Source organism: Crocuta crocuta, unplaced genomic scaffold, assembly GCF_008692635.1.
Source record: "Crocuta crocuta isolate KB4526 unplaced genomic scaffold, BGI_CrCroc_1.0 scaffold32, whole genome shotgun sequence".
NCBI classification, from domain to species: Eukaryota; Metazoa; Chordata; class Mammalia; order Carnivora; family Hyaenidae; genus Crocuta; species Crocuta crocuta.
In genome coordinates this window covers 2,036,455-2,053,180 of record NW_027529424.1, presented here as the reverse complement: position 1 = coordinate 2,053,180, position 16,726 = coordinate 2,036,455, and the positions used below count along the sequence as shown (strand labels likewise).

Below are 16,726 nucleotides of genomic sequence, written 5' to 3'. Positions count from 1 at the left end.
CGCTTTCCCACCTGGCCCTCCCGGGTGATTTAATCTCTAAAATCCACCGTGATGGAACAGCATTCCACACTTTCTGCCAGCGCCACACATTTCCTCTTGTGCCTGAACATCTGCAAGCTGAGTTCCCCACATGGAGGGGTGGAGAGATGTTTCCAGAGACCCTCCTGTCAGCCACATGCTGCCATCTAACATCAAAAAGACAACTCTCCCTTATTCTTATCTGACGTCTTTGGCCATCCAGAGGTGGTATCCTTCACGTGTCCCTGCTCAGGCAGAGAAAATAAACTGGATGAGCCCACAAAGAGGGCATGTGAAAACCGCACACTTTCCCAGGGTGCTGGGTGTCCCCTAGCTGAGGGCGACAGGGGAAAGAAGGTGCAGAGGCAGAGAAAGATGCATCAGAGAAGAGCCCAGCTGGTGGGACCCGGAGGCTGGTGTAGGACACTCCTCTGGGCCCCTGATGTTCTCAGAGCCTGTCTTTGGGTTGTTTGCTGAGCTCCAACCTTGCCTGTGAACCCAGGGTGGTCCGAGGGGCACATGACAATTTTATCTTAGACTCAGCAATAGGGGGAAGATCCTCGTAGAAGGGAATATGACGCCTTACAATGATTCCGGCCATTTGGTGTGTCCTTTGGGCATCAGCTTCACCTACCACTGAATAACGTGTTCGGCCTCCTTTGATCTTTTGAAGAATGCCACGGAAAGACAAAGCATGACTACCTGCAGGTGTGCGCTTGCGTGCTCAGATCGGGGTTGGGGAGGATGGCCCCACTTCCTCCCACTCAGCACTGTTTTATCCCCGGTGATTAAGTCGCTGAAGGAAGAGGCCCGAGGTCATTTATCAGCAGCATAACAGTTAACAATACTCTCATAAAGATTTCCATCTGGGGGTCTCCAAGAGTTCCAAATAAACAGCCCCCCGAGAACCCTGAGCTGCAGGTGTTATGTTCTCCCAAAGTGCCAAGAGCTGGAGCACCTCTGCACGACCCCCGTGCTCCGAGGGACTTGGCGGTGGTTTTTAGGTTTTTACACAATCCAGGATTTTAATGAAAAGCATTCCTCTGTGGTCGGGAATGACAGAAATTCCAACGCTCACATGAGATTCATAAGATAATCATAGCAGAAAACAGGCTTAACAACCACACGGTAGGCTGATAAGGTTTCTGTGAGGACAACCTATGCCAGGTCCATCTAGAACAATCAGCAGGGCTCGCCAACCACTACCGGCTCTCTCTCCTTACCTCAGAATGCCTAAGGATTTTGCTTCTTGTCAGTCTCCTTAAGGTCATTGCTACTCTCACTGGAAAGTTCCAGGTTCTACTTCCAACACCCCTGCAGCTCTGGGACATTGACTAAATCACTGGATCTCCTCCAATTTCATTTCCCTCCGTAGAAGGGGGCTCATGATTTCTTTTTCAATTATTTTGCTGAGTGTGGTGAGGAAACGGAGGGGTAATCTGGAAACCCCAAGACACACTACAGATATCCTGTCTGTCTGTTGTATTTATCTGGGCTCATTGGTGTTTACAGTCCAACCCCCACAACGTTGCCTCTGTCCTTCAGCAACATTCAGCGTTTACAGGAATCTTTGGTGAGATGTAGTTTTTTAACGAGGAGGGAAGCATTGTGCATATGTGTCACCGTGTGTGTGTCTATCACTCAAGTGGCTCGGATGCTCACATCTGGCCGTGTAAGCACCCCAGCTCATTGCACAACTCATAATGACTGCATGAAGAGGCCCCAGGCAAACAGGGGCTGCGGTGTAGGAAGGGACTGACGTGGTGTTGCACAACCCTCTTCCTTGGCCCTTTGCCAGGTTTTCATCAGTCAAGTTACCTCATGTTTGGCTAATGACCCACTGGGGTACGGGCCATTCATGCTGGGCACCACACTCTGACTCTGTGGCATAGCGATTCCTCCTGCTTCTCGCCTGCGTCGTGACCCCGGGGAGTCTCTCTCTTAGAGGTCACGAGTTGAAAATGGAAAGTCCCTCTCTGTCCTTCTCTCCTTCCACCCTCTGTCATATGAATACACACAATCAAGTGAAACCTAGAACAATCAAGTGAAAAAACAAGGAAAGGCTGGGATTCTGTAAGTCTGAGACTAATACTTATGTTGGTTCCTTTGTCCTGTGGGGTCTGACTGTGGGCTTTGTTTCTCTCATCTTCAGACGAGATGATATGATCTGTTCATTAGCAAAGCTCTTTGAAGATCTTGGATAAAGACCCCTTCAATTTCAACAAGAGTGATGGCATTTAGCCCTACATGGGAAAGGTGCCCCAAGGATGATTAAATTTTAATAATATGTGAAGCTCTCAGACCAATGTGGACGGCTCAGAAAAGAAGGCGGGGCAAGACCGCCAGCCCACATAAAGCAGGAATTTTAAGTTTCTTTAGACATAATCTGCTCTCAATAGGTACATGTAGGCACCAGACGTGGTAATTTCATAGGAGCTATGCAAATCCTTGCTCCCCGGGATTAGAAAGTAGTCAGTTAAAAACAATATACTGAGCACTGTGTATGTGCCTAGTTTAGTGACAGTCATGGAAGGTGATGCTAAAAATTTACTCCGAAGAATGCTCATGCCAACTTTTCCTCCAACCCAAAGAGGCACACTGCAGTCCACTGCAGTCCACCTTTAGATACAGACGATGGGTTGTTTCTTTGGTTATCACTGGGGGACAGGTGTTTTTTTCCCCAATCTTGGAAGTGGAAGACACACTCAGGCAGGAAGTGGAGGATCAGACAGGAAGTGGAGGATCAGACAGGAAGTAGAGACGAGACAGGAAGTAGAGGATGAGCACTCAGACAGAAAGTGGGAAGATTCTCCTCTGGAGAGAATAAGGAGCCATGAGAAAGGACATTCAAACACTGCCATTCAGGCTTCCTTCCTATTGATAGAACCAGTTTACCATTGGATTACTCCACAGGGCCATCCACCAGGGGACCACTGCCACCCAGGTGCCTCACTCTTAAGAGCAGATGGATGGACCAAGAACAACAGTCAACTGAAGAAAGTCTCCAAATATGAAAGGCAGAGACCAAAATAAATACGTAGGGGAAAAAAAGAACTGAAAAGAAACAGAAAGGACACAGAATAGGTGTAATAATTGATGTTGAAATGATAAAAGGATGTTAAGAATGCAAAAATAGCAACAGGATAATATAAGACCAGATAATATGGAGTCTAAAAAATTAAAAACATGATACCAAAAGTTAAAAAGCCAATAGAAGGGCGCCCGGGTGGCTCAGTCAGTTAAGCAGCCGACTTCGGCTCGGGTCATGATCTCACAGTTCATGGGTTTGAGCTCCGCGTCGGGCTCTGTGCTGACATCTAGCTCAGAGCCTGGAGCCTGTTTCAAATTCTGTGTCTCCTTCTCTCTCTGACCCTTCCCTGCTCACGCTCTCTCTCTCTCTCTCAGCAATAAATAAAACATTTAAAAAAATTAAAAAAAAAAAGCCAATAGAGACTCAAGATAATACTGATCAAATCATCTAGAAAGTAGAATAAAAAGACAGAGATGGAAAATAAGAGACACAAGGTATCAAAGCAGGAGGCTGCGCCCAGCTTCTAATTAATGGGAGTTCCACAAGGAGAGTGCAGAGAAAACAGAGGAGACCAACCATCACAGAAATAATACAGAAAAACATCCCAGAACTAAAGAATACCAGTCTCCAGACTACAGGTCCCCATCGAATACACAGCATCATGGATTTACAAAGACCCACTTCAGGGCATAACATCCTAAAGTTTCAGATGAAGAGGAATAAAGAGGAAATCCTAAAAGATAGCGTTGGTGATGGGTGGAGAGGGGGAGAGGGTCCACGTACAACGTGCAGCACAGCAGAGTTCTCCAGAGCAGACTGGGAAGCAACACCCTGGATATTCTGAGAGATGTGTTCACTTCCATATCCACGCAAACTATCAATCAGATATACCAGTAGAAGAGAGACTTTTTCAGATACGTAAGGACCCAAACATTGTATCTCCTCTATGCACTTTCCCTGGATTCACTGGAGGGTGTTCTCCAGTGAAACAATGGCATAAAACAAAACACGGGAAGCCTTGGGATCCAGGAAACAAGGGGACCCCCCTCCAGACTTGAGTGAAGAAGAGACAGGATAGGCAAGAGGGTCCTGTGCTGAGGGCTGTGGATGAGGCCAGGTCCAGACTGGAGTCAGAGGATGGAGGGCGACAGGGAGGTCCCAGGAAAAACAACAAAGGCGGCAACAGCAAAAAACAAACTGAAGAGAGGAATGGATGAATTACTCGATGCATTTGGAAATTAACGTGGGCCTGGATCGGGGATCTGTAGGCACTCCTGGGGGAAAAATGATGGGTACACAGAAACTAAACAAGTAACAGCAAGGCAGTTATGACCTTTAGGTAAAATAAGTGGTTGTCTAAAAAAGGGAATCACAACCATAGGATGCTACTTGGATTAGTCATAATAATGCAATGCTGATGGCTGTAGCTTTTACCCAGAACTGTGCTTAGTGCCATTTTGGGAAAATGGGGAACGGGAAAGTGTGGGTGGTTGTATAGGAGAGCTTAATCTTCACCTAGTTCAATCGGAATTCAATTAATCTAAAATGGATAAATCAAGGAATAATGCCTTGTGCCAACTTATTTAGAAATAGGCCAAAGACCAGAAGGAACAGCTAAAATTGTTGAAGGGGGTGGGCTTTTTTTTCATACTAAGTCTCTTATTTAAAGCCATTTGAGGGGCACCTGTGTGGCTCAGTTGGTTGGGCATCTGACTTCAGCTCAGGTCATGATCTCACGGTTTGTGGGTTCGAGCTCCAGGCACAGAGCTTCAGATTCTCTGTCTCCCTCTGTCTCTGCCCCTCCCCAACTCGTGTTCAACTTTAAATTTTTTAAACATTTTTTTTAGTTTTGTGAGAGACAGAGACAGAACATGAGTGAGGGAGGGGCAGACAGAGAGAGAGAGAGACAGACAGAGACAGAATCCAAAGCAGGCTCCAGGCTCTGAGCTGTCAGCACAGAGCCCGACGCAGGGCTTGAACCGACAAACGTGAGATCGTGACCTGAGCCAAAGCTGGACGCTCAACTGACTGAGCCACCCAGGTGTCCAGAGCCATTTGACTTTTAACTGCATCATATATTACTTTGATAAAAGTATCCATGCTTTAAAAAGCGAATGAAATTGCCCTTGGAGGAAGCAGGAACAAATGGCTTATTTATCTGAACGATTCAGATTTCTGGTATGCTGCAGGGATCATTCCCCAAGAAACAGGGAGGGAGGGAGGTCATATCCATCCTACGTGGGGTAAACCGGAGCCCCCATCTCTCAACATCATTTCCAGGCTGTACGTCGGGCACCACTGTCCAGGCTCCTCCAGGCCTCCGAAGTGCCGGGGCAGCGTCGAGGGGCGCACAGAAACTCTTAGCCAAGATGAACAACCCAGTTCTGGGTTCACATGAGCAGCACTACCACAGCAGGAGCTCATCACGGGCCTAGCCCGGCGCTAACCAACTACACTCCCGCTTCATCTCCCTTCATCTTCCCAAGAAGGCGGTGGGTCGGGGCCTTTAATGTTCTTATTCCACCAAAGAGGAAGCCTGGGGACATCACAGAGGGCATGGAGATCTACTGCATTCACTGCAGAGCAGAGCGAGGACGGGAACCCGGTGTGTGGGCTCCACATCTGAAACTCTCGATCACCTGTATGGGGCCTTCCTCCCACACTGTGCAGAAATGGCCACCCTGTCTATTCCACCACTTCCAGTCCCTGGTCCCTGAATGAGTCGCTTGACCTCCCTGACATCAGTTTCTTTCTCTGGAAAGCTAAAGATTCCGGGTCTATCTCACCCACGAGGCTCAAATTAGATGATATACGTGAACATTTTAAGTAAGCCACTTTCTGCAAATGAAAATATTATTTCTTTTTTTTAATGTTTTTATTTATTCCTGAGATAGAGAGACAGTGTGTGCAGGGGAGGGTCAGAGAGAAAGGGAGACACAGAATCTGAAGCAGGCTCCAGGCTCTGAGCTGTCAGCACGGAGTCTGACGTGGGGCTCGAACCCACGAACTGCGAGACCATGACCTGAGATGAAGTCGGACACTTAACCAACTGAACTACCCAGATGCCTCATGAAAATATTATTTCTGACGGACGGGAGGGACAAAGGCGGTCTTGTGACCCTATTTGGTCTCCTGTAGAAAGTTCAGGGAAGCCAGGCTCCAGTAGGGATCCTGAGAAGGGGCAGCTGGGGTTCTGGGTGACAGACAGCAGCCCAGGGGGCCGACAGGCAGGCTGATGCCGTGGGCGCCGTGGCCCTACTGCTCACCCCACCTGGGGCGCCGGAGGATTTCTCCTTTTCTATTGTCCACTGATCGCAGAGCCTTCTCGCAGCGCGGTGTTTAAAAGCACTGCAGTCTTCGGTTCCAGCTACGTATCTGTATCTGGACTGAATCGAACAACAGAGAAACTGTTTCTCTCCCTTTAGCCAGGTGCCTGGACAAGCACGATCTGGGGCCACATTTTGCTGCCCGGTTGAGCTGATTTCATCAGTTTGGGGGACTGGAGCTTCCAGACATTCACTGCCCCAGTGTGCCACCTGGTGGACAGCGCTCAACTTCTTATTCCTGAACTTTCTCCAAGGGCCTTCCCATTCATTCATTCAACAAAAACCCTCGGAGACTCTCACGATCTGTAAGCCATGTAAGGCCGGTATTATTATTTCCACGCTATGATGAGAAAACGGACTTAGAGAGAGGAAGGGATCTGCAAGTTCCTGGACCTGCATTTAGTGTCTTTTTCCTCCATTCAGCAAAACCCCAAAATACTGTAGTCTGAGTGGTCTGGGTTTGAGCCAGTTTCAATCCTGGCTCAGCAACTGTCACCCAGTGAGGTCCTTTCACAGACTGAATTTGATCCTTACCAGGCCCTCCATAACTGTGGACACTTGCATTTAGAGGGACTGTTTTGTGCAACAAATGAGTGTGCTGAAGTACTTCTAGAAGGAAAACTGATGGCTGTGTGTGTGTGTGTGTGTGTGTGTGTGTGTTCATGTTTCTTGGGTTGTTGCAATCTCCCTACATAGGGTTCAGTTAAACATGAAAATATAGGCGGTAGGATCTCCTCAGACTTCTTTGAGGACAGCTATTTAACACCTTACAACGAGTGCACTTAGCTTTTAAGTTCTCTGTGATTGCCGGGCATTTTCCACTCTAGGGAGAGCCTGGGTGAGCCCCGTGATCTGCCATCTGTCAGGCTGCCAGCTCTGGCCCCCACTGACATTCCCATTCAGTAGGTAGGTGACCTCAGGAGAATCTCCTAACTTCCCTGTGCCTCGCCTTCCTCCCAGGGAAAACCGGGATACAAAGTAGTATTCACCTCAAAGTGCTGTGCAGATTCAGGCGCACACCTTACGGAGAGCGCTCAGCACCAAGCATGCCTCGTTGCGATATCCTAACGTATCATTTGTCTTTCTCTGTGGTGGTCAGTGAGCTGGCCTGAGGTGGTGGTCAGTGAGCTGGCCTGAGGTGGTGCCCAGAGGCTTCATTCATGAGCGGCAGTGTGTGGGTGGTTACTTTAAGTACGTTCTCCCAGGAGAGGCTCTCAACCTGGGTGGTGTTCTGCAAGCCCCTTTCCCCAGGGAGGGGGTGTATGCTGGAAATGTGTGTGAGCATTTTGGGTTATCCAATGAAAGGAAACACTACAAGCACATGAACTTGATGCAGTGCAAGGGACTGTCCTACTCAATTAAGAACTGTCTCCTGAATGGCACTGTGGCTCAGTTGGTTAAGCATCCAACTTGGGCTCAGGATATGATCTCAGTTTGTGAGTTGGAGCCCCGTGTTGGGCTCTGTGGTGACAGCATGGAGCCAGGTGCCTGCTTCTGATTCTGTGATTCCCTCTCTCTCTGCCCTTCCCTCACTCATGCTCTGTGTCTCTCAAGAATAAACTTAAAATAATTAAAAAACAAAATTAAAAAAAAGAAAGAATTGTCCCTTGAATAGATATTTTTCTAAAGAAGATGCACAAATGGCCAACAAGCATATGAAAAGATGCTCAACATCACCAATCACTAAGGAAATGCAAATCAAAATCACAATGAGATACTGGCTAACAACCATTAGGTTGGCTATTATTAAAAAAAAAAAAAACCCTATAAAATAACAAGTGTTGGTGAGGATGGGGAGAAATTGGAAACGTTATGCACTGGGAGTACTACGTGACACAGTCACTGTGGAAAACAATAGAGCAGCATCTTAAAAAATTAAACATATAATTACCATATGATCCAGCAATTCCACTTTTGGGTACACATCTGAAAAAACTGAAAGCAGGGACTTGAAGATATATTTACAGAGCCATGTTCATGGCAGCATCAAATCCAATAGCCAAAAGGTACAAGCAACCCAAGTGTCCACTCATAGATGAATGGATAAACAATATGTGGTCTGTACATACAATGGAATATTATTCAGCCTTAAAAAGGAAGGGAATTCTGACCTGTACTATAATGTGGATAACCCTTGAGGTCACAATGCTAAGTGAAATAAGCCAGTCACTGAAGAACAAACATGACAGCATCCACTTAGGTGAAGTCCCTAGAGTAGTCCAATTTATAGAGACAGAAAGTAGGATGCCGGTGGCCAGGGGCTGGGGGTGGGTAGATCGGGGAGTTAGTGTTTAGTGGGGATAGCGTTTCAGTTTTGCAAGATGACAAGAGTTCTGGAAATGGATGGAAGTGATCCATTGCAAAACACTGTAAGTGCATTTAGTATCAATGAATTGCATACCTACCAGTGATTACAGTGATAAATTTTGTGTATTTTGGCATCCTTAAAAAAAAAAATTTGTCCAGCCTAAAGTGCCAATTGATGCAAATTGCATCACTCTGAGAGATGTTGCTAGAATATCTAAAAATGTTCAATACACATGCATTTGGATAAGCAGTCCACTCATCCTTCAGAGTCCGGTCTGCGTGGACCTGTGGATTCGCCCTCCCTGTCCACATCTCCCCTTTGTCTCAGCTGCCAGGTCGAGGGGTGAAGGCACCCCTCCGAGGAGCCAAGGAGTGATAGGATCCAGAAGAGTCCCGTTATTAGATGGACAGTATTACTTTCATGACCTTGTTATTTACAGTAATTCATTTATAAATTACATCTACTAATTAATACAATCACATCGGGGCAACAACTTCGGATTGGCAACTTCAAAGCTACTCTCCGATTTCAACAGAAAGCTGAATAGGAAGGAAAAGTTCTTACCTTGTAGATACAGGACTTAGCGTTCAGGAAGAAGAGCTCAATGGTGGCATTATCCTTTAGGTAGGAGATGCTTTCTATGTAGAACCTGGAAGACAAGAATGCAAATGAAGCCACTGACCACAGGATTAGATGTGAGGACTAGAAATCCCAATCCCAGTGAAAAAGAAAAAGGTGTGATCAGTGGTTTTCCTACGGTTCCTTTCTGAAAGAAAGCGGAGTGTTTCAAGCCCCTTTCTAGCACATTAGGACGGCCATGTCTGCCAACCTTCCCCATGGTCAAGGACCCAAGACTGCCGTCAGCTTCCAAGAGTGAGATTAAACTAGACCATCTACTTTCTCTTTCCTGACCCTCTTCCCAATTTTTTAATAATATTATTTGTTTTCAGGGCACCTGGGTGGGGGGCTCGGTCGGTTGAGCATCCGACTCTTGCTTTCAGTTCAGGTCATGATCCCAGGATCATGGGGACTGAGCTCTGCATCGGGCTCTGTGCTGAGCATGGAGCCTGCTTGTGATTCCGTCTCTCTCCCTCTACCCACCTGCCCCTCTCCCCTACTTGCACTCTCTCTCAAATAATTTTAAAAAATCAATTAAAACTATTATTTGTTTTCAATATATTACTTTTTTTGTCCTAATCATTGTTGAGTTGGATTTCTTAAAGACAATTTCTTCTGCTCAGGTGAAGGAGGGCCCTATTTCTCTTTGAAACGGTTGCGCTATGCCTCCCCGAAGGTGGTGAGGTTGTGATTTGATTTCCGAACATCCTGAGAGCTGCTGGAACACTGGAACATCCAGCAAGTGCTGGAACACTGATATTAATGCACATGAAGCCAAATGAGACTGGATTTTTATCCAGATGGAGCTTATAGATTTTTTCATGAGGAAACATGCTGAAATTATTTGTACATTTACTACACCTTTACACATCGACTTTGGAGTGCATTAAATTACGTAATTAGACAAGGCACTTGTATTTGTCTCAGGACCAGCTGCGTGCAGGAAGCAGCAGTTGTGGTCACGGAGGCGGGTGATGGAATGCGGAGCCTTGCAGGGAACACGCCCCGGGTGGGGGTGGCTGCTCCTGGAAACAGGCCACCCCGAGGTGGCAGAAGGTGAAAGGAGAAGACAAGTGCTATGTTCTGGAACAGGGTTACAATGTGATGGAAAGAAATCTGGGGAGGAAACTGAGAGACCAGTGATCTGGGCCCGCACTGTATGATTTAGGGCAAATCACATAATCTCTCTGGGCTTCTGTGTTCCAGACTGTGATGGAAGACAGCGGGACCTGATCAGCGGTTCTCCACCGAAGAAGTCTACCGCTGTCGAATACTGGAAACTCATTCAGATTCCAACAGCGAAATGAACAAACTTACATTGTATGAGACAAACAAAATATACCCCTAGGTAAGGACGAGCCCACAGCCTGCCAGTTTGCAACCCCTTGTCTGTACACTAATAATGTCTTCTCTCATTTTCCCAACATGCACAGAGGCTGCCATGATTAACATAAGGCAGGTTCACTTAAATTTGTGAGTGAATCCAGAGTAACTTTTGATATTATAAGATATTTTCAATCAATGGTACGAACACAGTTACCACTGCATGAGAGTGAACAAAATGTTTGGAGATGATAGTAGGGCCCTCATTCTTGCAAAGCCGAGGGATGAGTAGGCTGGTGGGTCTTTACCACCTACTCTCTCCTTGCAAAAAAAACAAAAAAAAGAAAACACCACCTTGGGTTTTTGGAGCAGGTATTTTAGGTCATGGATGTCTCTGCAAAGGGTCTGCTACAGTCAGGGAGGAAGTGCAGACTTTCCCTTCTCCACTAGCAGAGACTTGAAATGAAGCAGCAAACTCTTAAGTCTTTCTTTCTTTCTTTCTTTTTCTTAAAATTTATTTATGAGAGAGAGAGAGAGGCAGCATGAGCAGGGGAGGGTCAGAGAGAGAGGGAGATACAGAATCCAAAGCAGGCTCAAGGCTCTAGCAGGCTAACTTTGAGCTAGCTGTCAGCACATAGCCCGACATGGGGCTCGAACCCATGAACTGTGAGATCATGACCTGAGCCGAAGTCAGATGCTTAACCGACTGAGCCACCCAGGCACCCCTCTAAGTCTTTATTAAATTTTATTTATTTTTATTTGAGAGAGAGTGTGCACGTGTAAGCAGGGGAGACGGGCAGAGGGAGAGAGGGAGAGAGAGGGAGGGAGGGAGAGAGAGGGAGGGAGGGAGGGAGAGAGAGAATCCCAAGCAGGCTCCACACTCAGCACGGAGCCCGATGTGGGGCTTGATCCCATGACCCCCCGGATCATGATCTGAGCCGAAATCAAGAGTCCGGATGCTCAGCTGACTGAGCCACCCAGGCACCCCACAAACTCTAGGTCTTAAAGCAAAATAACTTAAATTTGATTTAATAAAAAGAATCCACATTTGGTGTGAAAGGTTAATAACAAAATCAGAAGGAAGGAAGGGAGGGAGGGAGGGAAGGGACCTATTTGCAGGGGTGGCACAATGTCGATGAATCTTGTTTCGAGCCTTTGCTCGAGCTATTGCTCTCACCCCAGAACCCCCGCCCCCAAGCCCAGCCCAGCCCTGCTCCTTGTGCCCTCACCCCAGAACACCATGTTTGCACAGACCCAGCCGACGCCCTCGGGGAAGCGCTGCACACCAGCTGGCGGGGCTTGCCCCGGGGCCCATACGCTTCTGTTCCCTGGGGCTTCTTCTGTCCAGGCTGCGGCCGCCTCCTGGAGGGCGAGGCCCAAATCCCACTGTTTCTTGCATCGCCAGCACCAGTACAGCGCCGGGCGCACACACGGGCTTCTCAGTCCGTGTGAGTAAAAGATGCTGCTTTCAAGTTCACTCCTCCCCACTCGCCTTGGGTGGAGTTTTCAGGACAGGACAGGGAGCTGGGCAAGGAAGGCCTTGCAGGAGGGCGATTCCTGGATGTCCCGAAATCCCCCACTCCTGAGGGGGAGCTTACATTCCACCCCGGGCCCTGCCCCTCTGCCCTTTGCTCACTGTCGACACGGAAAGTTGTACGCGCAAGCCGCTGGTCACCTTGAATCTCAAAGCCAGAACAGCAGCAGACGCTTCCTGACTTTGACAGTGAGTGACCTTAGTATTGGGTCTGAAAGAATGTAATTTCCAACAAAATGCCTTGTGTGTTTATTGCTTTTGTTTTAATTTTTAAAAAATGTTTATATTTGTTTATTATTGAGACAGAGAGAAACAGAGCGTGTGTAGGGGAGGGGCAGAGAGAGAGGGAGACACAGAATCCGAAGCAGGTTCCAGGCTCTGAGCCGTCAGCACAGAGCCCGACACGGGGCTCAAACCCACGAACCGTGAGATCGTGACCTGAGCCGAAGTCAGACGCTTGACTGACTGAGCCACCCAGGCGCCCCGCTTTTGTTTTAATTCTTGAGAATTAAGGAGTGAAGACATTCACTAACACACCCCACCCCCCCCCTCACAATTTTCTCAACAGTATATGAGGAAAACACAACATCCCCCCCACCCTCCGCTCTCTCTAGCAACGGAAAGTGGAAAGGAGAGGGCCAGTTCTGTTCTCTGCGACAGCATTCACTTGCACCGAGTTCTCCGCTGTCTGGCTGTACAAGAGGCAGGAAGGCACCGGAAATAACAATATACTCTGAGATGAGGAAAATAAACCACCTCCTCTTGACAGAAACTGGAAAGCAGTTTCCTGTTAACCTTTATCACCGAGAAACAGCCTGGAAAGCACTGTGAGCCCTGGGTCTGTCATATTATTATTCCATAACCCTGGACGTTTAACTCATCCTGAACTTTCAGTCTGTGCTAGGGAAACCTTGTGAGTCAAATGCGCAGAGAAAAACAGACCTAGGACATCTCAATCTAGGCTCAGGGCAAACTACCGGAGGACCCAGGAGAAGAAACTTCTGGGGAAGCAGGAAACATTGATGGTTTGGATACAAAGGAGGGATTTTTTAAAAAAAAATCAGTTCTGTTCCTTTTGATTTTCATGGGAGCTCCTCCTTTCTGGCAGTAGGTGGCGATGTTGCATTTCCTTAACTACCAATGCGGGAGTAGGGGGAGCCCGTCCTCAAAGACCTGGCTCACAAAGAAAATTCTGGGTCTCTGGGTAAACCCAAGGAACTGAAGGCTTGCTGGTAGATTTCACAGCGTCTGCGAGGACAATTCCAAGCCTGGCTCCGTATTACCCACGGGTTTCTGGTGCTCTGACATCTGGGACCTTGGTGGCTCTGGAGGGCTGACCAGCTCCTAGAGATGTGAGCTCACCTTTCAGACCAATGCAGAGCTCCCACACCCTTCCTGCTCCTCCGTGGGGCGCTCACACCCCAGGTCACTAGGCTCCTACCCGACTTACCCCAGGGCCAGAGCCAGACGACTCTGGACAGCCCCGATGCCCCAAAGCCCCCTGGAATCATTCCAAGTAGCCAATGCGTAAACCTGCTTACCCTGCCTCGCCCATTCCTTCCTGTAGAAACCACAAAACAAAGGCTCTTGCCCACATCTCCCCCCATTCCCTCTGCCTCCTGACCAACCCCGGCTCACCCCTGTGCAACCCTGCAGCTCTACCTGGTGTGGACTGCTCCCTCCACTTGGGAACAGTGAATAGTAAACTATTTTTTCAATAGCTGTCTTCATCGACCCCTGATGTGCAGGCCTCATTGTATCTGAGTAACAATAAAACTTACAAATAAAAATGTGTTCTTCAGCACATTTAGCAGTACTGAATCTTACGTCTTCTCTCTCTCTCTCTCTCTCTCTCTCTTTCGAGTCAGAGGGCCAATCTTTGCCCCAGGCCAAGGGCAAATCTGGCTGAGACTGTTCCCTGAATTCCATAAGCAAACTCACACCCAACCTGGCCCAGAAAGATGCCGACCTGAGCTATTTCATCAGAGGGTCTGAACTAGGAATGAATGTGTGCTATGCTGTTATGTGTCTGGGCATATACAATACTCAAGAGGTTCTGAAGCCTTTGGGAGTCCTGTCCCCTTTAACACGTGGACGCCTCAAACCGCGCAGTTTGAATGGTGTGGGACCACGGGACCTCAGTCAGGTTTCCTCCTCTGCCCGCCCCCCACCGCCACCCCCAGCTCCTCCTCTTCCCTCTCACATCCTCCCTTCGGCACTTGGGAATCACCGAATATTTACAGCAAGTGTTAATTAAACGGACCGCTGATTTCATTTTGTTACGCACACAAATGTCACATTTGGAATGCTGACTTCCAGCAGCAAAAAGGAGCGATCGTAATGAAAAGGATAATTGATACCGCTGTGAGTTTCTGGGGCCAAGTATCTCTGATGTTCAGGATTTCAACAGCTCTAAAATCTCAACTGGGGCACCCAGTTGAGATCTAGCAAGTTCTGGTTAGCAGGCACCTCATTTTAGATCCAGGCCATCATTGTTACTATGGTGACGGGAAATAGCAATTGCTTGTCTCAACCAGCCAGGAAAAGACACCAAACCGTCAGGCCATAAACTTGACTGTAAAATCCCGTCTCCCACATTCAAGCTTCCTGGGATCGCCTCTCTTTCTTTTTTTCTTAGTGCTCAGTTCAGTTTATTGTTTGTGAAGCCCGGTTTGAGGAGACAAATCTAATCTCTGTTTATTTTCCTGCAAACAGTGTGGACGATCAGAGTTGCAGGGACACTTGGCTGAAGAAAACACAATGAAAAAAAAAACCAGCCCAGACACGGAGGAATCATTCTGAGCACACACATGTTCCTACAAAAATACTGAGAGATTTCCTTGGGTGGGTGGGGGTATTTTTTCCTCTAATTTTTCTTGGCTTATTTCTAAAGCTTGCCTGGTGAATACGACCAGAGGCTCATTGTTCTCAAATTTGGGGAGGTGGCTCATGGTCCTCCTAAACCCTGGTCTGTAGTTGAATGTGATCTTGCTCAGACACCAGTCACTGGGCAGCACGTAAAGCAGGTGCGGCGGTGGGGGATGATGATACAGAAGGAGACGAGGCTGGCAGGGAGGCAGAAGTCAGAGCACACAGAATATAAGCACAAGGATGACCGCAGCATGATGACAGAGGCCAGGAAAATTCTGAGTAGGGAATCACATGAGAATGCTGGATAGTCACTGATAACCCGGAGGAGACTGGGAGGGGCCACCACCAGGAGAGGTTCAGTGGTGGGTACAAGACCTATTTAAGACACAGAAGAGAGAGGAATTCATGAATAAAGGAAGGCAAGGACGCTGCTGAGAGCGAGCAGGGGAGGCAGGGTGACTCCCCCGTCTCCAGCTGGGTGTGTGGTGGTGCCGATCACAGAGGTAAGGAGGTGCCACGGAAAGGGGAGCGAGGCTGGGGCCACACGGATGAAGACGTCCTCCACTCAGGCAGAGGAGCATCCACGCCATCTGGGGCCTAGATACCTCCCAGCGACCATGGCAGCGATGGGACAGCCACCAGGCGACAAGGCAGTGGATGTGGAGACAGCAGACCAAGGCAGACCCAGGCTTCTGGGCCTCTGCTGTGGCCAGGGGTGGAAATAAGGGGCCAGCAGCTGATGGAGGACACAAGTCAGGGAGGAAGAGTCGTGGTCATGGAGGAGAGGAATCCGTGGAGAACCAGCAGCGTAAGGCAGAGAAAGAGATGAGAGACTGGAGGCAGCAAGCTCTTGGAGGTGCTGGAAGGGGCCGGAATGGGAGCCCCTGCGGACCTGCCAGCCTCGGACGCAGGGATAAGGGTCAGGCTTCCTCTGCGGGTGTGTGTGCACGCGAGCATGTGAGCATGCGTGCGTGGGAGGGTGAGGCTGGCTTTTGTTTTCTCCACAAAATCACAGGCAAAGAAAGTCACCTTCTTGGAGCGAAGGGGTGAGCTTCTGGTCTGGAGTCTGTGGCGAGAGGAAAAGCCACAGAGGGCAACGCAGAGGCCCCTGAGCAGGCGCAAGTGCAGAAACACTGACAACCTGTGTGAGAGTGGTCACAAGCAGTGATGCACCGACGGGCAGCTGGGCGATCCCCTCCCCCAGACCACACTCAGCAGCTCAGCGGTAGACATAAAAGACTTAGGTGACTTAATTGATCCCCCCCCACCTTCGTGTGTGTGTGTGTGCATGTGCACACGTGTGTGTGCGCGCGTGTGTGCGCACACGCATGTGCATGGGACCAGCTACAAAGGGAGGGGAGGTCCTGGGTAAGGGAGAGGTTGCAGTGTGCATATCAGGGTTTGGACTGAACTGCAGAGATGACGGCAGGCAGGGCTGAGAGGGCCTCAGGTTGTGGGGAAGTCACTGTGCAGGTGCGTGGGGGGAGGGATTTCATCATTCTACCCTCAGCTCCTACGACAGTGCCTGTGACATAGTAGGTGCTTGCTGGATATTTGTGCATCAGAACTGAACTAAACTGAAGCCACTGCCAACGGTCGGTGCGGCACAGCATCCCCAAGGGGTAAAGCTCACTCTCTCCGCAGCCGGAAGGAGAGTGGATTTTGGTTCTCCTGGCCCCACAGTGATGCAGCACTGG

The 16,726-nt window shown here is 48.6% G+C and overlaps 1 protein-coding gene across 1 annotated transcript in view; it reads right to left on the bottom strand.

Annotated features, from left to right (window-relative positions):
- FRMD4A (FERM domain containing 4A) overlaps positions 1 to 16,726 on the bottom strand; it is a 316,596-nt gene that overhangs the window by 119,736 nt on the left and 180,134 nt on the right. The window contains 1 exon segment of the mRNA XM_077758468.1: positions 9,248 to 9,332. Within this exon segment, the coding sequence (XP_077614594.1) occupies positions 9,248 to 9,332 (85 nt within the window).